The sequence below is a fragment of the Macaca thibetana genome, chromosome 2 (genome assembly GCF_024542745.1).
Source record: "Macaca thibetana thibetana isolate TM-01 chromosome 2, ASM2454274v1, whole genome shotgun sequence".
NCBI classification, from domain to species: Eukaryota; Metazoa; Chordata; class Mammalia; order Primates; family Cercopithecidae; genus Macaca; species Macaca thibetana.
The window spans coordinates 32,388,328-32,412,933 of record NC_065579.1 but is presented as its reverse complement, the minus strand read 5'-3'; the positions used below and the strand labels follow the sequence as shown (position 1 = coordinate 32,412,933).

Sequence of the window (24,606 nt, the reverse complement as noted above, 5' to 3'; positions counted from 1 at the left end):
ACTTTGAGGGAAGGTTATCAGAATTGTGAACTACAGCTTTGTAGATCTGCTGTCATAATTAACATTAATCTTGAAGCTACATTGAAATTGAAAACAAATTTTAAAAACCTCTAATTTCTCTGCTAAAGCCTGAAGCTTGAACTTTGACAACACTGATGCTTGCACTATATATAATGTACCTGAGTTTTCTAAGATGATCAAATCTATTGCCCTGCACAAGGAAAAAATATCTCAACATACTTCACTACATAAATTATTTTAATTAGTGGCATTTCATAAGCCAAACTGCATTTTTAACATCTATACCTTCAAAGTAGCTTTATGCTTCCCTAAGTGACCTTTTGTGAGTCTACCTATAAATGCAACGACTATGACTGTGAGCCTGTAGAAGGCCAAAGAAAATCTTTTCTAACCATGTAGCAGAGTTTCTAATTCTCAGACCTGCTAGGGATTTATTCCTTTAAAACACTGAGCATGGATATTAGTGGTAATATATGAATGTTATCTTGCAGTGTGCTCAGAAAACATACACAGATTTCAGTTTAGAATGTGATACATTTCACTGTTTCTCCTACTTTTGGTCATTTTTCCCCTAATACGATTTTATTTAGAAAGTAAAAGAACATGGCTAGGTGCGATGGCTCATGCCTGTAATCCTAGCACTTGGGGAGTCCGATGTGGGAGGATTGCTTAAGCCCAGTTGTTTGGGACCAGCCTGGGCAACATAGTGGGACTCTAAAAAGAAAAAAAGTAAAAGAACACAATCAAAATACAAGCACACTATATAAAAGCAATGGAAACATTGTAAAAACCTCCTAAAAATGTTAAATATTTGTTGAAATAAAGATCTAAGAAAAACTTCAGGCTACATGGTGGCTCATGCTTGTAATCCCAACACTTTGGGAGGCTGAGGTGAGAGGATTACTTGAGGCCAGGAGTTCAGAACCAGCCTGGGCAACACAGCAAGACCCTACCAAAACGAAAAAAAAAAAAAAAAAAAAAAAAAAAAAAAAAAAAGAAAAACCTCAAAAATACTTCATGGCTTATCTCAGAACATCTTTGACAACTAGTGTCTTGGCTTTAGCATGACAAAGGACAGGAGTGAGCCTACACAGTAATTAGTAAGTGAGCCTACATAGATTATTCCCAATTAGGTTTTTGCTAATTTTAAACTTAAAATTTGCCTTATAAATATGTCATTTTCATTAATATCTGAATATATTATACTTATCTCTGTTCAGCACAGAATGATATGCATTTGTGTTTGTATACTTAACCATTGTAGCAAGCCCAGTGAAGTGCCGTATATCCATGATTGTCTGCTATGGCTGGATTTGCATCCATAGATGCTGCTGACTGCAAAAGGGCTCCGAGAACACCAATGTGTCCACAGGCAGCAGACAGGTGTATAGGCGTCCGGCCCCTGCTATCCCGAAGTAAGCACTTAGCACCATGTTGAAGTAATGCATCTACACATTCTTCATGGCCTGTAACTGCCTGAAAGAAAATAATTTACAGGTAGTCAAACATATTATGCTAAACATTACATGCCAATTTCAGCTAATTAAAAACTTTAAAGACCATACTCCAATATCCTTCCATTAATTAAAGCCACTTACCATTTTAGGAGTAATTCTGTATTTTTATTGGAAGTGGTTTAAAAATTCAGTTAAAGCAACAACTCTGTTAAAATGCAAATAGTATGAAAACAGGAAGAGAGAAACTTGGTATTCAGTGAAAATAACGATATTTCAAAGATGAAAAAAGATTAAGGTGTATAAGAAAATAAGTGACATAATGGAAAGTCAAATTGACATTAATTCTACTCAAAGTTTTAGAGTTTTAAAATTTTGTTCTAACATTGTTCTCTAGATTAAATTGTACTTTGTAATTGTTCAAAATTAGCATTTAAAAACTAAGATACTGAAAGAAATGGTAAAGACTATTTGACGAACATTTAATGAAGAGAAAATAAACATAACCTAGTTCAGTTCTAGGTAATATGAAGTTATAAAGGCTTTTTGAAAGGAAAGAGCATATTTCTGCTTACCCCTCTATGCAACGCTGTCCTTCCCCACTTATCTTTGGCATCTACATTTGCTCCTTTGTTCAGCAGTGAGTAAACACAGTCTGTGTGCCCATTGAGAACAGATAGCATCAGAGGCGTCCTGAGCAACAACAGGAATAGGTTCAGTGCTATCACTTAAGACTGTACTCTGGTTTTCGAAATACGCCCTTCTGCGATGCAACAATTATTTATCGAAACTTACTGTCCATTTCCATCTTGAATATCTACTGCATTCTGTGGCTCTGCATTTCCTATTAATAGCCGCAAGCATTCTGAATGACCATTTGTTGCTGTAAAGTGAAATTTAAACATTTCAGTAATTACATACAATGATAAAATAGAAAATGTCCATCTTAGAGCACATATTCCAGAATTTAATTTTGGGATAGTTTCACTGAATTTAATATGCAAGAATGAAAACTATAGGTACAAAGAAGATTTCTACGGCCTTTGATTGTTAAAGCTGAACAAATATGAATTCCTCACTGTAAAACATGACAGGCAGACTGCCCACCCAGCACCCATCCCCTATCATCTGCCTTTAAAAGAATGCTCATTTTATTTAGCTGTCTGGCAGTGTGGTCAGGAAGAGTGCCCTGCCTCCAGCAAAGGGATGATACCATGATTAGACCAAGTTAATCACAACAACCCCATTCTCCTCTGACAGCGATCAGTTTTAAGGTGAGCAGCACAGGGACCAGGTCTGACTACTGAGATGCTGATAAGTCTAGAGGCTGCTGGGAAACACTTTTATCTCTGATAATGAAAAGCCCCCATTCCTTTCTGATTTTAGATGCAATCCTTAAAAGTAGCAGCAATGATTCCTGCAACATGAATGCAAATGTAAGAGAATAACAGAATTTAATCCAGAGCTCTGACAACCAATCCTGGAACTGAATCTGTCTTTGGATATTGCCTTTTTTTTTTTTTTTGGAGACAGAATCTCGCTCTGTCACCCAGGCTGGAGTGCAGTGGTGCGATCTTGGCTCACTGCAACCTCTGCCTCCTGAGTTCAAGCAATTGTCTGCCTCAGCCTCCTGAGTAGCTGGGATTACAGGTGCCCGCCACCACACCTGGCGAATTTTTTTGTATTTTTAGGAAAGATGACGTTTCACCATCTTGGCCAGGCTGGTCTTGAACTCCTGACCTCATGATCCACTCGCCTCGGCCTCCCAATGTGCTGGAATTACAGGTGTGAGCCACCATGCCCAGCTTGCCTTTGGACATTGTATGTGAGAGACTAAACCCCTTAAGCTATTTTCAGTAGGGTACTCTGTTATTTCCGGCTGAAATAATTTCAAATGATATATATATAGTACAAGAAAAATTATACATCTAAAGAATGCATGTGTTAAGTCCAAATGCATAAAATGGGCAAGGGTACAAGAAGTAGAAGTAGTCCAAAGAAAAGAGCTTTTGAAGTAAGTTAAATCCTCTGCAAAATTCAGGTCCTGTTCATATATATAAAGTCTGAAGTTTAAATAAATACATTAGAAAAATGTATCATGCATATGATACAGAAAAGAACATCTATCGCTATTTCTTCTAATTAAAAGATGACAAAACTAGCAAAAACAAGTTAGGTGCCGAATATTCTACAGTACGCTCCGACAGTTATATTAAATACTAATAGTTATTAAACTTGTGGCTTAAACCACCTCTCCCACCCTAGTCCAATTTGTATGCTGCACTCTGCCAGCAGCTCTCACAGCTTAGCAACAAAAAACAGTGTCATAACACCTGGGGATGTTCAAGAAGATCTTGTTTGGCCCATCATTTTTCAAATCGGTTCTTTCACACTCAGTGCACAGTAGCTATTGATGAATGTTTGTGTCATCTAAATTCAATACCCAAACACCAAGCACAGCATCACTGTGGGAAAGAACTGGTAAACCTCCAGAAAAAACCCCTCAGTGTTCTTTTCATGGCTTATAGACGCTCTCTAAAGATCTCCAAATTTGAAAGGCATCTACAGACACAAGGCTTGCATTTATTGAATAGGTAGGCACTAACAGTAACCTGTGGTTCTTTTTGTGGGTAGGATTTATGCTAAACTATATGGCATTGGTTAACTACTTCTAAGGGACTGGCTAATGTCTCAGTTCAGTATTTACCTATTAAGAGTGCAACCACTCCATGCAAGCTTTCAATTAGTTCTGCATATGATCTGCAATTATGATATAATTTTTCTAGTGGTAGATTAATATTTTAAAAATGTACTTATTTTTCACAGATCTCATCCAGTGTACAAAATTTATTTTTATTTTATATATTTTTTATTATACTTTAAGTTCTAGGGTACTTGTGCACAATATGCAGGTTTGTTACATATGTATACATGTGCCATGTTGGTGTGCTGCACCCATTAACTCGTCATTTACATTAGGTATATCTCCTAATGCTATCCCTCCCCCTACCCCCTCCCCACAATAGGACCCGGTGTGTGATGCTCCCCTTCCTGTGTCCAAGTGATCTCATTGTTCAGTTCCCCCCATGAGTGAGAACATGCGGTATTTGGTTTTCTGTTCTTGTGATAGTTTGCTGAGAATGATGGTTTCCAGCTGCATCCATGTCCCTACAAAGGACGCGAACCCATCCTTTTTTATGGCTGCATAGTATTCCATGGTGTATATGTGCCACATTTTCTTTATTTTATATTTTAGGAACAGGGTTTCATCATGTTGCCTACAGTGCAATCAAACTGAGCTCAAGTGACCCTCTTGCCTCAGCCTCCCAAGTTAGGTGGGGAATACAGGCATGCGCCACCAAGTTTTGCAAACTGATATATAACTTCACTCTTTTTCAGAATAAGATAACAGCAAGTAATGCATTTTAACCTCTTGTTCAAACCATATAGTAGTGTATATACATTTATTAGCGGTTCTAATCTATTATTAAAATATTTTTCTCAGCCCCACTTGAACATCTGATAGCTTTGAAAGGCGGCTCTGGGAGCAACAGTGGGTGTTATCAACCATCTTCTAAAATGTAAGCTTCCCAAAGGACTAGAAAAAAAAATTCAAATGCATTCTTAAGGATCACGCTATAAAAATAGAGAGTTGTGAATCTGCATCTGCCAGTGATACACAGTGGGTAACAAGTCATTTCACTGACTTGGTTATAGACTTTCATATTTTAACCTATCTGCTACATCATAATATCACAATATGGAATAGTTCTTGCATAAAGTAATTGCTCTGTAAAGCCTGTCTGCATAAATGTTTAATGCAGTACACTGGTAAAGTCAGTCAAAATGTGTATCACTTGTTAAATGAAAGATTATACCAATCCAAAATAACTTCTACCAGAAAGAAATATTGCATTGTTTTGTTGATAAAGTGTTTCAGAAGTTAGATTATTACATAAACCCAACTTCCAAGGCAGAAAATTTTTTAAGTGATGATAATCTTGTTGTTGATATTCCCTGAGAATACAATCATTTTATCACTTAAAGTCAAAATTTCCCCAGACAGTTGTAGTTCCTGGTAATCTCCTTGGGTCTGAAAACTTTTGAAGAGCCAAGTTGACATTTTTCAGCTCTTCACGCCACTGGATTTTAGAGGGAGAAGTCCAGGCTACAGCACAGCCTTCAAAACAACACAGGGGCATCTCTGATCCTGCCCTACCTAAGCTTTGGCGGTAGTGGGGCTTCTGTCTGGAGAAATGCCCTCAAAGGGTAACCAGTAGGTGTGACATAGAATTGGCCAATGTTAGCATCTGCAGCCATCATCAAAAGATGAATCCACTGCCACTGCCCCGTGAGGGGCCCCTAAAATTGCAGAAGGTATCAGCAAGGAGGCTGCCCAGGTTGTTTTCCAAGAGAGGCCACAGGAGGAAGGGAGCTACTTGGGGGCACTTAAATCTTTTGTGCAGAGGAGCTTCTTTTCATGAGAGCAGGGGAGTTTTAATGACTTCTTAAACACTTGTGTGGGACAGGCTTGAGCATGAAGGAGGTTTTAAGCCAGGCACAAAGTTAGTTTCAAATACTAGTTAATAAATCTATTTTTATTTCCTTTTTTCACAGAAGCTGGTAATCTAGGACCTACATGTAAACAACTTTGTATGAATATTTTTTGTACTTGGTTTACTTGGATTGGTATAATACATTATATTTAAGTTCCTTGAATACTGTGGATACTCCTAATGTTTATGAATGACTGAGGCTTTGTAAATTAAGGGACATTTGTGTGAATAAAGTTATTTGGTGGGGTCAAAGAATCCATATGATTTGGGGGAAAAAAAAAAAAGGTCAAAAATTTTAAAGACAATTAACCAGAAATATTATATACCAGAAATTGAAAGAGATTAGACAGGAAGTAATAAATAAATCAAGCATAATATCCGGCATACCTGCTGCATGTATAGGTGTCCTCTTCAAAATGTAATCTTTTACTAAGATTGAGGCTCCCTGATTAATGAGTACATCCACACATTCAACATGGCCCTTAAATGCTGCAAGATCTAGGGGTGTTCTTCCACTACTATTTCTGACATCAAGATCTAACAAAGACTGTACCAACACTTCCAGTGCTTGATGGTGACCATGGTAGGCCTAGAAATAAATAAAAATGTAAATTTAAAAAATATATATTTAGACTGACTTCCTAAATACTTTAAAAAATGTAAATAAGCAAACTTGTCTTCATATTATCATCCTATTTAAGATAATCCAAACTTCTACAGTGAGAATTCAGGAAGTTAACTACAGATTTTTCTAATAATCAACATAGTAGGTTGGCTACTGTGGTAGGGAAAAGGCATTCTAAAAATAATAAAAGTTTAAATGACAGGTGATCTTTTCATGAGTATACAATGCTTGGCTCATGGCAGACATTCAATGGATGTGTGACAGGGATTTATTCAAACCTTGATTTCAAGTCTGATTCCAAAAAGCCTGTTTTTGTTTTGTTTTGAGGCAAGGTCTTGCTCTGTTGCCCCAGCTGGAGTGCAGTGGTGTGATCATAGCTCACTGCAGCCTTGACCTTCTGGGCTTAAGTGATCCTCCCACCTCAGCCTCCTGAGTAGCAGGGACCAGAGGTACACGTTACCACGCCCAGCTAATTTTTCTTTTAATTTTTGTAGTGATGAGGGTCTTGCTATGCTATCCAGGCTGGTCTCAAAATTCCTGGCCTCAAGTGATCCTCTTACCTTGGTCTCTCAAAGTGCTAGGATTACAGGCAAGAGCCACTGTGCCCAGCCAAGTCTGTGTTCTTAATCACAGTTCAGTGCTCCACATCAACTCCAAAGACAGCTAGCAACTTGAGTTGAGTCAGTGCTTGAATATTCTGATTTCTTAAACTGACTATACCTACCCCATAATGTGCCATAGCTAAAAAAAGAAGTAATTCTTTTAGCAAAGAAATATGTAACTGAGCCCTGCTTGAATATCACCACATACCAGGCACTGTCCTAGCTGTACAAGAGTAAGACTGAAGATTTGTCAGACTGAAGTTGCCTTATTTTTGTTTTTGAGACGGAGTCTCGCTCTGTCACCAGGCTGGAGTGCAGTGGCATGATCTCAGCTCACTGTAACCTCTGCCTTCCTGGGTTCAAGCGATTCTCCTGTCTCAGCCTCCCAAGTAGCTGGGATTACAGGTGCACACCACCGCGCCCCAGCTAATTTTTGTATTTTTAGTAGAGACAGGGTTTCATCATGTTGGCCAGGATGGTCTCGATCTCTTGACCTTGTGATCCATCCACCTCAACCTCCCAAAGTGCTGGGATTACAGGCGTGAGACACTGCACCTGGCCCGAAGTTGCCTTCTTCATACAGTCTAATAAAAGGGCTTTCCAGAAAAGTCATTTCAAAATTCAACATGGCAACTGAACATATATTATTTACACTGGACTAAATGCTGAGCAGGACATAAAGAAATAAGTAAACTTCAAAGGACTACAATGCCATTTCTTGTAGAAAATGTCAGAAAGTAGCAGCAAGAGATAACGTCGCTCTGGGCCTTACTGATCTCTTTATAATGAATCTGTGTAGAAACTTGATTACTTAAGCTTGACTATCTCAAAGATTAAAGTGACTATAGGTAGCAGAATTCTGTTTTAGGATATCTAACTTTGTTCCTCAATACCAGGTCAATGAAAATCATGCCACTGAAAGAATGAACTCTGAGGAACCATACGTTATATAGAAGACAGTATACAAAGAAGAGGTTAGCCAGTTGTGGTAGCTAACACCTATAATCCCAGGACTTTGGGGAGGCTGAGGTGGAGGGATCATTTGAACAGGAGTTTGGGACCAGCCTGAGCAACAGAGTGAGATCTCATCTCTGCCAAAAAAAAAAAAATAATAATAATAATCAGCTGGGCCTGGTGGCATGTGGTCGTAGCTACGCAGGAGGCTGAGGTGGAAGGGTCACTTGAGTTTGGGAGGTACAGGCTGCAGTGAGCTGGGAATGTACCACTGCACCCCAGCCTGTGTGACAGAATGAGATTATGTCTCTAAATAAATAAAAATAATAATAAATGAAGTTGGGCATGGTCACTCACACCTATAATCTCAGCACTCTGGCAGGCCAACACAGGAGGATTACTTGAGGCCAGGAGTTTGAGACTAGCCTGGGCAACAGTGAGACCTTATCTCTACAAAAAAATAAAGAATTAGCCAGGAATGGTGGTGTGCGCTTATAGTCCTAGCTACTCAGAAGGCTGAGGGAGGGAGGCTCACTTGAGCTCAGGAGTTCAAGACTGCAGTGAGCCGTGATTGTGCCACTACACTCCAGCCTGGATGACAGAGTGAGACACTGTCTGAAAAACAATAGAATAAATAAAAAATAAAAATGAAAAGACAAGAGAATGAATAGGAGCCATGATGATTTGCCACAGAGCCTCCCCCCATGATATCCTCGTATGGGACTGACAGAGGCAGCCCAAATGTCCAGTATGAGCAAAATTAGGAATCAAGACCAGTTTCCCTGAGCCTCAGATCAGTATGTTTTTACTGTACCAAGTTGTCCTGAATGGGAGAGTTTCGAATAAGAAATTAAAGTAACTTCTCAAAACCTCCTAGAGATAGATATGAAAAGGAAAAGTGGTGGTATAATCATATTTCATTGCATCTAATTACTAAATTATTTCAATTTTTAGCTTAAAAACACTATTTAGTATACCCATGTCATAGCAGCGCTTATTCATAATAGCTAAGAGATGGAAGCAACCTAGCATCTATTGTCAGATGAACAGATAAAGAAAAATGTGCCATATACGTAATAGATTATTATTCAGCTTAAAAATGAAGGAAATTCAGCCACATGCTACAACATGGATAAACTCTGCTAGATGAAATAAGCCAGTCACATAACACAAAAAAATACTGTTATGATTCCACTTAAATGAGGTATTTAGATTAGTCAAATTCATAGGAACAGAAGGTAGGCTGGTATTACCAGGGACTGGGGAAAAGAGAAATAGGGAGATGTTTAATGGGTACAGAGTTTTAGTTTTAATCTTTACAAGATAAAAAGATTCTGGAGATTGGTTATATAGTAATGTAAATATACTTAACACTGCTGAACTGTACACTTAGAAATGGTTAAGAAGGTACGTCTTACGTTATGTTTTCTTTTTTCTTCCATTACTACCATCTACACATACAAAATCTCTGACAAAAAAATAGTAATTGTGAGAGGGAGAGAGAGAGAGAAAGACCAACCCACTGATCAATGTATAGCACATTGTTAATTTGCAAGTACAAAAAGAGAAACTTGCCAAATTGAAGGGTGGCGAGAATACAAATGAGAAATTTCTAAGGAAACAACATCATTAAACTGATAACTAAGTCCTAAAGACTGCAGAGCTTTTGGGAGTCTTTAACATGCTACTTGTTGAACCTCCGCAAGGGGGAAATAGTCTGGGACCTAGAAAGTGCTCAAGAAATGACAGTGAAATTATTATAATGAGAATGATGATGCTGCTGCTGATGCTGCTCAGTCTTCATTTCTTTTCATCAATAGTAAAATGGCTATTTTTTCCATGCTGGCTTTGCCTTGTCAGACTTATTTACTATGCATGTCTGGGAGAGGTCATGGTGTTTCCAAGGACTCAAAGGGCAAAGAAGTAGAAAGCTTTAAGAATGCTTTCTTAGTTATTGAGAACATGATAGGAAGTATCATGGGGAGAAACGGCAGAAAATTCAATGTATATATGTCAGTGTTAAAACACACGCAAGGAGAGTATTAAGAGAAAAAATAATAGTACATATGAAAAGAAACATTCAAATGAATCACTGAACTTGTAGTGCTCCACACTGAATTAAGGATACATCCTTATAAGCATTTTACTAAAAATCAGGGATCTCACAAACAGCTGGTGACAGTACCCTGGTCTCCTGATTCTCAAAGTACCCCCCCCTTCCCTACAACTCTAACATGCTTTGTCTCAAAAATAAATTCTTTCAGTACAGAAAGCTAGATTAGGATCTACTTGAAATTTAAGGTAATAAGTTCTCATTTGACTTAAAAAATTGTCACATTCTTCCCTAACCTTCTTCATTTAGTGATTGACACTGGAAAAAAATTTAGAGGAGTCTTAAAGTGGAAGAGACATAACAGACAATGTAGCCAAATCCTATAGTGTGAGCAACTGAAGGACCAGTGAACATACAACCAGTTAGCACCCCAAGATCACAAAGTAAGCAAAACATTGTAGAAATACTACAGAATGTGTGTGTATACCATCTGCTTAGCCAACTTATAAGGCATTCCACTAGGGCAGCACATTTTAAAATTCACCATCACAGGCATATTTTCTGTATTTTCTCCCTTTCTCTCCCCAGAAGGCCCTGGGAAAGATCATTGTCCTTTTTTTTTTCCCCCAAAGCAAGAAACAGAAAAAACAAAAACCCAGCACATTAAATAATTCTCTGAATTAAAGAAAGTTCTCAAAGTTTTAACTCCATGATAACTATTACATGGACCAAAAGTTTATGGTACTAGTTTGAGTCAACACAAATAGGTATTAGATATTTTCAGTAAATCAGCCATCAAGTTGGCTATGAAGGCAGTACTCACAGCCAAGTGTAAAGGGCTTATTGTTGCTCTATTATCTGAATCACTCAGCATGTCTGTTCCTGAGGTTTCCATTAACTGAAAAAGAAGAGGCATTTTAAATGTCAGAAAGACACACTACAGCAATTATTCTCTCCCACTCCCCCAGTTCAAATCCACTTTAGAGTATTACTTGGCAACTCAGCAAACTTATAAAACATGATTATTATGAAAGTGTAGTAAGGATAAGGAGCACAGACTAAGAGCTTTGAAGACAGGCTACAAACTAAGAGTTTGGGGGAAATGCTACTTAATTGCCACGAAGTAAACATCTTCCTTCCCTCTGTACACAAGATTTCTGTCACCATCTTTGCGCCTAATATGTAAAAACACTTTCAGCTTTAATGACAGCAAATAGATAAACATAACTGGTAGGAGGGAATTGAGTAATACTAATTGGTGGGAGGTAATTGACTAATACTTACAACATCTAGAGGAGTTTCACTTGCAATCTGAAATAAAGGTCAAAACAAAAATATTTAGCTTGGGAAGTATTCATCTATAGTAAGTCTTAACTTACACAGGGCTTTGCTAACTTTTACTCTAAACCTGTGCTTCATTTGGCTCCAAAAAATTAGATGTTTTGAATAAACAATTTCATATCACAATAGACATCAAATCTATATACATAGGTCTAAAATTTTGGTGTGAAGATCCATAATAACGTAGGAAGACAGTTATTTTTGTAGCAGGGCTCTAAGCGCTATATTAAATTGTCAACCTCCCTTTTCTTTTGTATCTACTCTCCTTGAATTTTATTTCCCCTTGAAGGGAAGCAAAGTTTAACGTAATTTAATAAGGTAAGTCTAAATAAGAGAATCTTTAACCTAAAGTATCTGTTACAAACATGAGTATCTTTTCTTTGACTTTCCTTCTGGTTTGGTAAATCTGGGTGAATGGTGGTATTATATTCCAGAATCAGACCACAGTAGAAATAAAAACTTTCTTTGTAGAAGTGGAGTCTCCCTTATTAGGAGGGGTTGTGAAATAAATGCACCTTTTGGAATTCCCTAAATATATGGGGGATATATTCCTTTCACAGGGACTTTTATTTCTCACGTAAGACACAGTTATAGTCTTTTAGAAACTTATGAAAAATATTTATTTAAAGGGGCAGGAGAATACTGTAGACATGAACATGGGGTAATCGGTAGCCCTCTTCAGAGATCTAATTTTCTCCTTTTTTAAAAAGAAAAGAGAATGAGATATATCTTACTAAAACAAGTATGAACTTAAGATGTATATAAATTCTGAAAATGTTAGAAAACAAAATGGAATTTGTTTCTTGATCCATTTATTCTCATTTTTGTTATATTATTAGACTATAAACTCACATTAGGTCTTTCACAAGCATTCAGGAATCTTACCAGCTGAAGACATAGACGGTGACCATAAGCAGCTGAATAATGAACTGCATTGTATCCTTGCTTATCACGGATCCCTGGATTTGCATCGTTTCTTAATAAGTATTCCAGGCACCTATATATAACAATAACATACTGAAAATTCTAAATCCTGCATATTAACCAATGATAAAAAAGAGTCTGAAATTAAAAACTGACAATTTTTCTTATACTTGAGTAATATAAAAATCGTAAATGTATTACACTATAAAAATCTGTCATTTAAATAACATTGACTAAAGTATCATAAAAATGCAAATGAAACATTCATGAAAATCTTCTTGATTCAAAGTGGATACCTCAAAAGTCTGTCAGACGGCTTTTTTAATACATGAAGGCTCTTTTTTACACAGTCTGTATCTATACCACCAGCTAAACAACGTTGGATAGGATTAAACTTTTGGTGGTGGTGAGTACATAATATTGGCAATATTACTATTTATCTATCTAGAACACAGAATGAGTAAATTTTTCATCATGAAGCTCAAGAAAGGATGTTAAACAAAACAAAACCCCAAGAAACCAAGGTCAGAACTCAATGAACCTGAATTAGAGGACTAAGAAGAGGTATATAAACAGAGTAAAATGGTAAGAAGGTATCCATAAGAGATACTTCATTTCATTTCTGTGATATTAAAATAAGAAGAAAATAATTTTAAAAAACACTGTATATAAAACCACTATGGAAAACCGTCCAGAGATTCCTTAACGAATGAAAAGTAACACTACCATTTGATCCAGCAATCCCATTACTGGGTATCTACCCAGAAGAAAAGAAGTCATTATTTGAAAAAGGCACTTGCACATGTATGTTTATAGCATACAATTCGCAATTGCAAAAATATGAAACCAGTCAATTTAGGCTATCTATCAATCAATGAGTATGTAAAGAAAAATGTGGTATATATACACCATGGAATACTATTCAGACACAGAAAGGAACAAAGTAATAGCATTCACAGCAATCTGGAGTTGGAGATCATTATTCTAAGTGAAGTAATTCAGGGATGGAAAATGAGTATCGTATGTTCTCACCCATAAGTGGGAGCTATGAGGAGACGCAAAGGCACAAAAATGACAGAATGGACTTTGGGGACTCAGGCGGAAGAGTCCCCAAATTGTACCCAATATGTAGTCTTTTATCCCTCATATTTTACTCCATGTGAGGGATAAAAGACTACACATTGGATACAATGTACATTACTCAGGTGACCGGTGCACCAAAATCTCAGAAATCATCAATAAAGAACTTATCTATGTAACCAAAAACCACCTGTTCCCCAATAACTATCGAAATAAAATAAAAATAAATTTAATCATGTGTTTTTTTGGTCATTCGTTCTGTTTATGTGATGGATTACGTTTATTGATTTGTGTATGCTGAACCAGGTTTGCATCCCAGGTATGAAGCTGACTTGATCGTGGTGGATAAGCTTTTTGATATGCTGCTGGATTCACTTTGCCAGTATTTTATTGAGGATTTTCGCATCGATGTTCATCAGGGATATTGGCCTAAAATTCTCTTTTTTTGTTGTATCTCTGCCAGGCTTTGGTATCAGGATGATGCTGGCCTTATAAAATGAGTTAGGGAGGATTCCCTCTTTTTCTATTGTAGGGAATAGTTTCAGAAGGAATGCTCCAGCTCCTCTTTGTACCTCTGGTAGAATTCGGCTGTGAGTCCATCTGGTCCTGGACTTTTTTTTTGGTTGGTAGGCTATTAATTATTGCCTCAATTTCAGAGCCTGTTATTGGTCTATGCAGAGATTCAACTTCTTCCTGATTTAGTCTTGGGAGGGTGTATGTGTCCAGGAATTTATCCATTTCTTCTAGATTTTCTAGTTTATTTGTGTAGAGGTGTTTATATATTCTCTGATGGTGGTTTGTATTTCTGTGAGATTGGTGGTGATATCCCCTTTATGTGTCTATTGGTGGTTCGTATTTCTGTGAGATCGGTGGTGATATCCCCTTTATGTATCTATTTGAATCTTCTCTCTTTTCTTCTTCATTGGTCTTGCTAGTGGTCTATCTGATTATCTCAATAGATGCAGAAAACGCCTTCGACAAAATTCAACAGCCCTTCATGCTAGAAACTATCAATAAACTAGGTACCAATGGAAAGTATCTCAAAATAGTAAAAGCTATTTATGACAAACTCACAGCCAATATCATACTGAATGGGCAAAAACTGGAAGCATTCCCGGATGCCCTCTCTCACCACTCCTATCCAACATACTGTTGGAAGTTTTGGCCAGGGCAATCAGGCAAGAGAAAGAAAGAAAGGATATTCAATTAGGAAAAGAAGAAGTCAAATTGTCTCTTTTTGCAGATGTCATGATGTATATTTAGAAAATCCCATCGTCTCAGCCCAAAATCTCCTTAAGCTGATAAGCAACTTCAGCAAAGTCTCAGGATACAAAATCAATGTGCAAAAATCACAAGCATTCCTATACACAAATAATAGGCAGAGAGCCAAATCATGAGTGAACTCCCATTCACTCTTACTACAAAGAGAATAAAACACCTAGGAATCCAACTAACAAGGGAAGTGAAGGACCTCTTCAGGCAGAACTACAAATCACTGCTCAACGAAATAAAAGAGGACATAAATGGAAGAACATTCCAAGATCATGGAGAGGAAGAATCAATATTGTGAAAATGGTCATACTGCCCAAGGTAATTTATAGATTCAATGCTATCCCCATCAAGCTACCACTGATTTTCTTCACAGAATTGGAAAAAACTACTTTAAAATTCATATGGAACCAAAAAAGGGCCTGCATTGCCAAGACAATCCTAAGCCAAAAGAACAAAGCTGGAGGCATCATGCTACCTGACTTCAAACTATACTACAAGGCTACAGTAACCAAAACAGCATGGTACTGGTATCAAAACAGATTATAGAGCAATGGAACAGAACAGAGGCCTCAGAAATAACACCACTACAAGCATCTGATCTTTGACAAACCTGACAAAAACTAGCAATGGGGAAAGGATTCCTTATTTAATAAATGGTGCTGGGAAAACTGGCTAGCCCTTCCTTAGAAAGCTGAAAGAAAGCTGAAACTGGATCCCTTCCTTACACTGTATACAAAAATTAACTCAAGATGGATTAAAGACTTAAATGTAAGACCTAACACCATAAAAACCCTATTAGGAAACCTAGGGAATACCATTCAGGACACAGGCATGGGCAAAGACTTCATGACTAAAACACCAAAAGCAATGGCAACAAAAGCCAAAATAGACAAATGGGATCTAATTAAACTAAAGAGCTTCCGCACAGCAAAAGAAACTATCATCAGAGTGAACAGGCAATCTACAGAATGGGAGAAAAGGTTTGCCATCTACCCATGTGACAACGGGTTAATATCCAGATCTACAAAGAACTTAAATTCACAAGAAAAAAATAACCCCATCAAAAAGTGGGCAAAGGATATGAACAGACACTTCTCAAAAGATGACATTTATGCAGTCAAGAGACATACGAAAAAATAGTTATCATCACTGGTCATCAGATAAATGCAAATCAAAACCACAATGAGATACCATCTCACGCCAGTTAGAATGGCAATCATTAAAAAGTCAGGAAACAACAGATGCTGGTGAGGATGTGGAGAAATAGGAACTCTTTTACACTGTCGGTGGGAGTGTAAATTAGTTCAACCATTGTGGAAGACAGTGTGGCGATTCCTCAAGGATCTAGAACTAGAAATACCATTTGACCCAGCAATCCCATTTCTGGGTATATGCCCAAAGGATTATAAAGTATCATGCTACTATAAAGACACATGCACACGTATGGTTACTGTGGCACTATTTGCAATAGCAAAGACTTGGAACCAACCCAAATGTCCATCAATGACAGACTGGATTAAGAAAATGTGGCACATATACACCATGGAATACTATGCAGCCATAAAAAAGGATGAGTGCATGTCCTTTGCAGGGACATGGATGAAACTGGAAACCATTACTTTCAGCAAACTATCACAAGATCAGAAAACCAAACACTGCATGTTCTCATCATACATGGGAGTTAAACAATGAGAACACATGGACACACGGAGGGGAACATCACACACCGGGGCCTGTCAGGGGCTGGGGGAGGGATAGCATTAGGAGAAATACCTAATGCAAATGATGAGTTGATGGGTACAGCAAACCACCATGGCACATGTATACCTATGTAACAAAGCTGCACGTTGAGCACATGAAAGTATAATGGCACACAAAAAAATTAATTAAAAAACATTATATAGGGCCGGGCTCAGGGGCTCATGCCTGTAATCCCAGCAGTTTGATAGGCTGAGGCGGGCAGATCACAAGGTCAAGAGATCGAGACCATCCTGGCCAACATGGTGAAATGCTGTCTCTACTAAAAATACAAAAATTAGCTGGACATGGTGGTGTGTGCCTGTAGTCCCGGCTACTCGGGAGGCTGAGGCAGGAGAACTGCTTGAACTTGCGAGGTGGAGGTTGCAGTGAGCCGAGATCACACCACTGCACTCCAGCCAGGTGACAGAGCGAGACTGCATCTCAAAAACAAACAAACAAACAAACAAACAAACAAACAAACCCACCCCTGACCCCCACCCACACACAAAGAAACACAACAGTATATAGGCCATAATTTATAACTTTAATAAATTTTATTACGGCAAGAAAAAAAAAAGGCACTGAAAGAGAAATGAAAAAATTCTCCCTTAGTTTGGTACCAGTGATCTTGGGCCATAAAGGTGAAATAGCCTCTGTTTATTCATTTGATATATGGAGAAGCCAGCTAAATAATCTAAAGTCTATTCATGTTCAAATTCCAAGTCTATAATTATTCAGTGATAATTTGTTTGCTATTCAAATATGTCTACCCAAATATTAAACTACCTGGGGAAAAAAATTCTTTAAACAAATACTCCTTGTTAAAAGTTTCCAAAATCACACTGAAGTCACATAAAAACAAATGAAAAGAAATTCTAAAGCAATGTAACTAATCTTTCAGTAACTCTAGCTCACAAATATATGAGAGCCATTATTTCAAGGCTAACACTTATTTCCTTAAATGCTGAATTTCTTAAAAAGGTTTAGATCTCTTAGAAATTACTTTCAGAATCTTTATTGTAATATCTTCAGTGGCAGCAAATATTTATCATTAAGTGCAATTTTGACATTTATGTTCAGCTAAAATTCTTTGGAATCAAGCATAATAAAAAAATAAGATTAAGCTGGGTGCAGTGGCTCATGCCTGTAATCCCAGCACTTTGGGAGGCGGAGACAGGCAGATAACCTGAGGTCAGGAGTTCAAGACCAGCCTGACCAACAGGGAGAAACCTGTCTCTACTAAAAATACAAAATTAGCCAGGCGTGGTGGCGCATGCCTGTAATCCCAGTTGCTCGGGAGGCTGAGGCAGGAGAATCACTTGAACCCAGGAGGCGGAGGTTGCAGTGAGCCAAGTCTGCACCATTGCACTCCAGCCTGGGCAACAAGATCGAAACTCTGTCTCAAAAAAAAAAGGTTAAAGTGGGTATCACTATGATAAAAACAAAACAAAACAAAACAAAACCCAAGTCTGGCTCTAAAGTAACAAGACTGGTGTTTTGTTTTGTTTTACAAACTAGCTCTGAGGACATGTCAGGAAAAGGAAGCGTTTTAGTCAGTGTGTGAACTCTGTTTGTACATAGCCTTCATTGGTGCCCAATTCAGAGGACAGTGCTCACTGGGATGTAGAAAAAGCCTGCAAGTCTGTAGGAATACTTTACAGGCAAAAACATTTTACCCAAGGGCATTAAAAAAAAATTTAATCAAGTTCTCTAGATGTTGGTGATAAAACAGAAATGGTTCTCCCTTACTAAGACCTGAATACAAGACTTATTCTAATATAATTTCTTCTACTGGCATACCTTTCAGATTTTGCTAAACAATATAAATTTTCACAATTACTCTGGGTAAGCATTATCTCTAACAAATGAAAAAGATTACTGACATTAAGTTAAATTTTGACTTTTCCCAAATCCTTTTGGCTAGAATATGGCAAACCAAGGACTAAACCACCTCAGGTCTTCTCTTTATCCATTGTTCTACGTTCCCACAAAGTTTTGGAACAGCGGTTAATTAGTTACTGTTATAAGTTAACTAGGTGCTTATAAAATACTGAATCACAAAATTACTTGATCTTGAAAATGTGGACTTCATTAGAGGATGGGGGCAGGAGAGTCTGTCTACTCTTTTTTCTGCTTGTACATTAACACATGCTCATTTTATAGAACCCAGACAATTAAGAAATGAAGATTCTCTATAATCTGTCCTCTGAAATAAAATATATACACAAAATCTGAAAAAATACTTAAGGCTAAACAATATTCTGTTATAATTTTTCCTCATTGTTAGGCAAATTAAGTATCTTCATCCCCACTAACCACAAAGGTTAAAATCAGAATGCATTTCAAATTATTTAAATTTATCCTACTCTTACCCTACCACTAATGAACTCTACCACTTTTCTAATGCAAGTTCAGACTGATTCAAGTTCATGTGTCCCATGGCTGGTCAGAGCCCTGGGTAAGGACCACTCAGCCAGGAAAACAGATGTGGTATTGTCACTCCCAGAGGCCCTCCTTCCTCTCTACTCTTCCCATGGCATACAATAGTTCTTACCACCACCCACAACCCCACCCCGGCCCAAAAAATCAGTTTTAAAAAATACAACTAACCTTTATAGGAAGATTAGGATGTGTCAGAACTGCTCCAAGCAATTAATGTATACTAAACCACTTTAAACTCTACATAGTCGTGACTGAGTTTAGACTATTATCTCCATTTCACAGATGAAATAGGCACAGAGAGGTTAAGTAATTTGCGAAGGTACCATAGTAAAAGGCAGAGCTAGTATCAAACATTGCTCTTACATACATATACAAAATAAGCTTAACAAAGTTGTTGAATGTAAGTCACATACAAAAGGCAAATATATCTTCTATATATCAACACAAAAAAAATTTAAAGATTGATTTTGGTAATAAAAAATATCAGAAACATAGGAATAAATCTCAGCATTACAAAACCTCTACACACAAAAAAATGCATGATCGCATTTTTATGAAGTTTGAAAACAGACAAAAATTAATTGCCATTAGAAGTAAAAATATAGCCCCATTTCCTAAGAGTGTTACTGTGGTCTAAATGTTTGTGTCTCCCCACACCCACTCACACGGTGAAATTCCAACCTCAAGGTGATATTAGGAGGTGGGGCCTTTAGGGGGTGATTAGGTCAAGAGGGCAGAGCCCTCCCTCATGAATGGGATTAGTGTCCTTACAAATAAGGCCCAAAAGAGCTCTTTCACTCCTACCATGTGAGGATATGGCAAGAATATGCCCTCAAAGAGGAAGTGGGTCTTCTCCAGACACTGAATCTGCCAGTGCCTTGATATTCTTGACTTCTCAGCTTCCATAACTGTGAGAAATAAAATTTCTGTTGTTTACAAGCCACCCAGTTTTTGGTATTTTGTTATAGCAGTCCAAACAGACTACGAGAATTGTTACTGCGAAGTTACGATGTTGCTGAAACAAATATCTAAAATGTGGAAGAGGTTTTAGAACTGGGTAATGGATAGAGGATGGAAGAGTTACAAGGTGCAGGCTAGAGATAACCCATAAAATATTTTTTAAAACTATATATGATATAGAAAAGACTTTATAACATATACCAGGGCTTCGACTTTGATTAAGGCTGTGAGGAACAAAAAATGATCTACATACACATACAGCAATACAACTGTTGACGGTGATTATCTCAGGAGAGCTGGTATGAGGGGAATTTCTCCCTTATAATCAGGAAAAACAGCCCTCCAGCTTCCCTTCTCTTATATACCTACTACACACAGGTGTGGAGAAGACCCACATGGCATCCTGCTCAAAGACAACCCTATATGTCTTTGCAACAGGCAAATACATTTATTAATATTTCACATATTTAATATGTTTATTGTGATAGTAGCCATGTATTTGTTTGCTGGATTCTTACATGATGTAAAATAAAGACACTTCAGAGGACTTGCTGAATGACTATCTACCAAGAACGCAGGCATCAGGACAATCGGGGTGACTAGCAGAATGACTAGAATGAGTCAGGGAAGATTTCATGTATTTTTCCAATTATTTACTCAAAGTGAGGATGAAGGGATATAAGGCAGAGCAGAATTGTAATTACTGTATGTTGGTCCTAAACAGCAGAAAACCAATGTCAGATTGTTAAAAATTCCAAAGTATAAACAACAACTTTTCCTGGGGAGCTTTAAATTAGAAACTGTGATGCTGACAGGGGATTAGCTAAAAAAAAAAAAAAAAAAAAAAAAAAAAAAAAGAACAAACAAAAAACCAAGCATTTAAAAAAACAAGTAAGAAAACGTACATTACTGAACAATAGCAATTAGAAGCTCTGAGAAATCTGTCTCTTCTTTTAGAAAATATTTCATTCTTGCTTTGGCAAAATGAATGAATTATGGCTGATACTCTTATTACTCAAGCTATTCCTGGGAATACAATTACAACTAGGTAAAATTGTACCCAATTTAAGAAAAATATTTCTTACAATTTAAGAAAAAATAAATCCTTTAATGCCACTGTTTAAGCCTCCAAAACAATCACTTATTAAAAGGATGTCTCTGGTATCCCAGAAAAATTACTGTGGCTTATATTTTCCACAAGGCTCCCACAGAACAAATCATTGAATCAATAAATGACGACATTCGACAGGCTCTCTGGGATTTTGATAGTTAATAAACATAGGAAACAGAGGCTCCCATTAACAGTGTTAGATTATGCAGTCTCTTTTAGTTTTCCCAGCAACTCTAACAGGGAGGTTTCATTTTCCTTTTACAAATAAAGAATATTTTGGCTTAGCAATTACTTGCTCATGCTCAAATGGGTACACAGTACGGAAACTCCAAGATTTAAATTGGGTCTTTCTGATCCCAAGGCTCACGTTCTTTCCAGTGTATCACGCTGTTTAGTGTACATACTGAGGATTAAATATTTAAATAATAAAAGTCACTGCCTACTTGCTCAAAACAGTTTATATTCAGTGAGAAAACTAGTGATTTTAGTACTAGTACCCTTCTATAGGAAAAGTAGATTGGCTTACAATGAAACCACAAATCTCCAACACTATGGGTTGAATTATATGTTATTCCTTTGTGGTTTTGTGTGTGTGTGTATCCAGGTTTAGTGCATTTGTCTAAGGGCAGAAGGGTCAAAGTGTAATCTTTTTTGGGGGGAAGGAATGTGGGACACAATCTCTCAGTGGAATCTTGATCATAATGAGCTGCACCCAATATCCAGTCTGTGAAAGTAGTGGTAAAGGACTACAGATGGTGATAAAAGGTATAACTTAATTTAAGCAAATCTATACATCAAACCATGAAATTATAAAACTGATAAATTAGGGATAATCTACTTATCCAAGTTTACCAAAGAATTTTCTAATTTATAGTCTTTATCATAGATTTTATTTAAATAGTTCCTATCTAAAAACATACTTTATATTCTTGCAAATAAAGTACACATTACCATTGCCTTTAAGATTAGAATTTTAGGCTGGGCACAGTGGCTCACTCCTGTAATCCCAGCTTTTTGGAAGGCCAAGGTGGGTGGATCACTTGAGGTCAGAAGTCTGACACCAGTCTGGCCAACATGGTGAATCAGTCTCTACTAAAAATACAAAAATTAGCCAGGCATAGTGGTGGGCACCTGTAGTCCCAGCTAGTTGGGAGGCTGAGGCAGGAGAATTGCTTGAACCTGGAAGGTGGAAGTTGCACTGAGCTGTGATTGCACCACTGCATTCCAGCCCAGGTGACAAAGCGAGATTCCATCTCAACAAACAAACAAACAAAAAACAAACCAAGCAAAAAACAACAAAAAACCCCACAAAAACAAAAAAAATCCCTAGAATTTTAGCCACAATCCAACACAAAAAAAGTTACTTATAAAAACTGTTTTGAAATTAAAGAGTTTATACTAAATTAACATTTGTGAAGAATCGAATTATGCTTCTTATTTTGAGGGTAAAAAGTAAACGTTAAAAACTGAATAATTCTATGTTATATGAACTACATTTTATAACATCTTTCCCCAGAAACCATTACTTATTTTTACTTTTCACTGACCCACACCATGGGGAATTACCAGACACTGAAAATCTTTTCTGTTTTCAACGAGTTTATTTTCTTCCACGAAAAAAAAAAAAAAATGTACCAAGATATTACAAATAGGTCTGGTAACTTCAGGTGAATATTATACTTATGGAACAGTTTATGCATCTTTTATTCTTGTTTTCACTTATTCATTCTTGGCCAACATTTACTTATTCTGTCATCTAATTTACTTATTTAAGCAACATGTAGTACCTACTACGTGCCAGATTCTGCCAGTTCAATTACTACCTTTTGGACACCAATTTACAAGGGTTCCTTGCAAACCTGAACTGTCTACCTCTGAAGGATACCTGTATTCCAATGTCTACCCAATCTTCTGATGACATTACTCATATACCTCCTCTCTCCCTTTCCCTATGATATATTCATGGCTGTAGCCTCTGAGAAGTCAGGTGGAAAAAAACATAAAAGTGATATTAAGATGCTCTTTTGGCAGGCAGGACAAAAAGGGACCTTTGTCTTTCTTCCACCAGATCAGCTAGTAAGGCCGGTGCTGAGAATAGGTAGTAATAACTATGATTTAGCAATAACTATGAAACCAATTTAGTTCCCAAAATAGACTTAGGGCAAAGATAATCAACAAAAAATACAAAGAGGAAATACAAATTTGCAACAAAAACATCCCTGCGGAAGATGCCAGTTTATAGAAATAACTGATCCTCCACTCTCACTCATATGGTACTTACTTGCCATCTGTGTCTGATGTAGCTGCATAGTGCAGGGGTGTGCAGCCTCTTTCATCAAGGTCATTCACACTTGCTCCTGATCCCACAAGAGCAAACAGGCACTGGTAATTACAGTTGGCAGCAGCGTAGTGCAGTGGAGATCTTTTGTGCCCAAGTTAATACAAGGAAGATAAAAGCAAGAGACATAACTAGTAAACAAGAGCATAGCTGACTCTTACTACTCCCAGTTACAAATACTGTATTTACAGTGAGACTTAGACTGCCATATACTAAGTCTTGTGGAGGGCTGGACACAAAGCTAGAAGAAGAAAGCAAGGTGGCAGAGAACCTTTAAGTATATGAAATAAGATGAAAATGCAGTTATTTCATTGCCTCCAGGCAGTAGCAGCAATCCCACCCCCAGTCCTTTGAGTGACTTTCAAATAACCTTCGTATTCTGCTCAGAAATGTGAAAACTTTCATTTTAAGAAAGTTTCCCCTACGTTAATAAAAATTTCCCCTCCACAGTACAGAGGTAGCAATTTCTATTCATGTCTAGAAGAGGAACAAAGGGTAAGAGAAAAAATAGAAGAAACATCCCAAAAAACACAATTAACCCTGAATTACTTTCAACCCTCTAAACTCAAAATATTTTTCAGAAGCCTTCTCTGTTATTTGTAGTATAGAATGCCTGAAGTATTAAACATTAATATAAACTGGATTAAAGTATAATTATAAAAGCAAATTAGCTATAAAAATATTGCATTCCAAAGCCAAACAAAGTGATTTTTTAATTTTTGTGGGTCATTAATTCTTTCCATTAGGAGGCTTATGAGAGCAGTCTGTTCTTCAAAGTAATTATGGTGTCAAATAGTTTTTATTTTCTTCTATTCATTTCTGATTTCCTACCATGCATAGTTCTTTTTACTTCTCTTCTGCACTGGTTCTATCACATGCATTGACATACATTCACACATTTTCTTCTGACATACACCCTTCCTTCTCATACACCTTGCTATGTATAATTCTCAAACTGTTGACCCACATAGTTTTGCTTATACTGTCATCTCTTTCAAACCAATTCCAGCTGCCTTCAATTCTTTCCTGTACGGATCTAATGACTCTGTGTCAATTCCTACTCTAAGTAACTTAACAGTAGTTTGAAATACTGCTACCACAAATTCTTAACAATGAGGCCTGCTGAATGACTA

General features: G+C 37.2%; 1 protein-coding gene across 12 annotated transcripts in view; it reads right to left on the bottom strand.

Annotated features, from left to right (window-relative positions):
- Positions 1–24,606, bottom strand: part of ANKRD28 (ankyrin repeat domain 28) — a 189,975-nt gene that overhangs the window by 16,711 nt on the left and 148,658 nt on the right. For all 12 annotated transcript variants that reach the window (XR_007722763.1, XM_050777511.1, XM_050777502.1 and 9 more), the window contains 8 exons: positions 23,417–23,557; positions 12,492–12,603; positions 11,550–11,576; positions 11,089–11,163; positions 6,419–6,620; positions 2,271–2,358; positions 2,051–2,168; positions 1,278–1,497 (listed from right to left, as the gene is read on the bottom strand). Coding sequence is in view for 11 of the 12 variants with exons in the window: in XM_050777511.1 (XP_050633468.1) it covers positions 1,278–1,497; positions 2,051–2,168; positions 2,271–2,358; positions 6,419–6,620; positions 11,089–11,163; positions 11,550–11,576; positions 12,492–12,603; positions 23,417–23,557 (983 nt within the window). In the remaining variant the exon portion in view is untranslated. The remainder of the gene's footprint in view (positions 1–1,277; positions 1,498–2,050; positions 2,169–2,270; positions 2,359–6,418; positions 6,621–11,088; positions 11,164–11,549; positions 11,577–12,491; positions 12,604–23,416; positions 23,558–24,606) is intronic.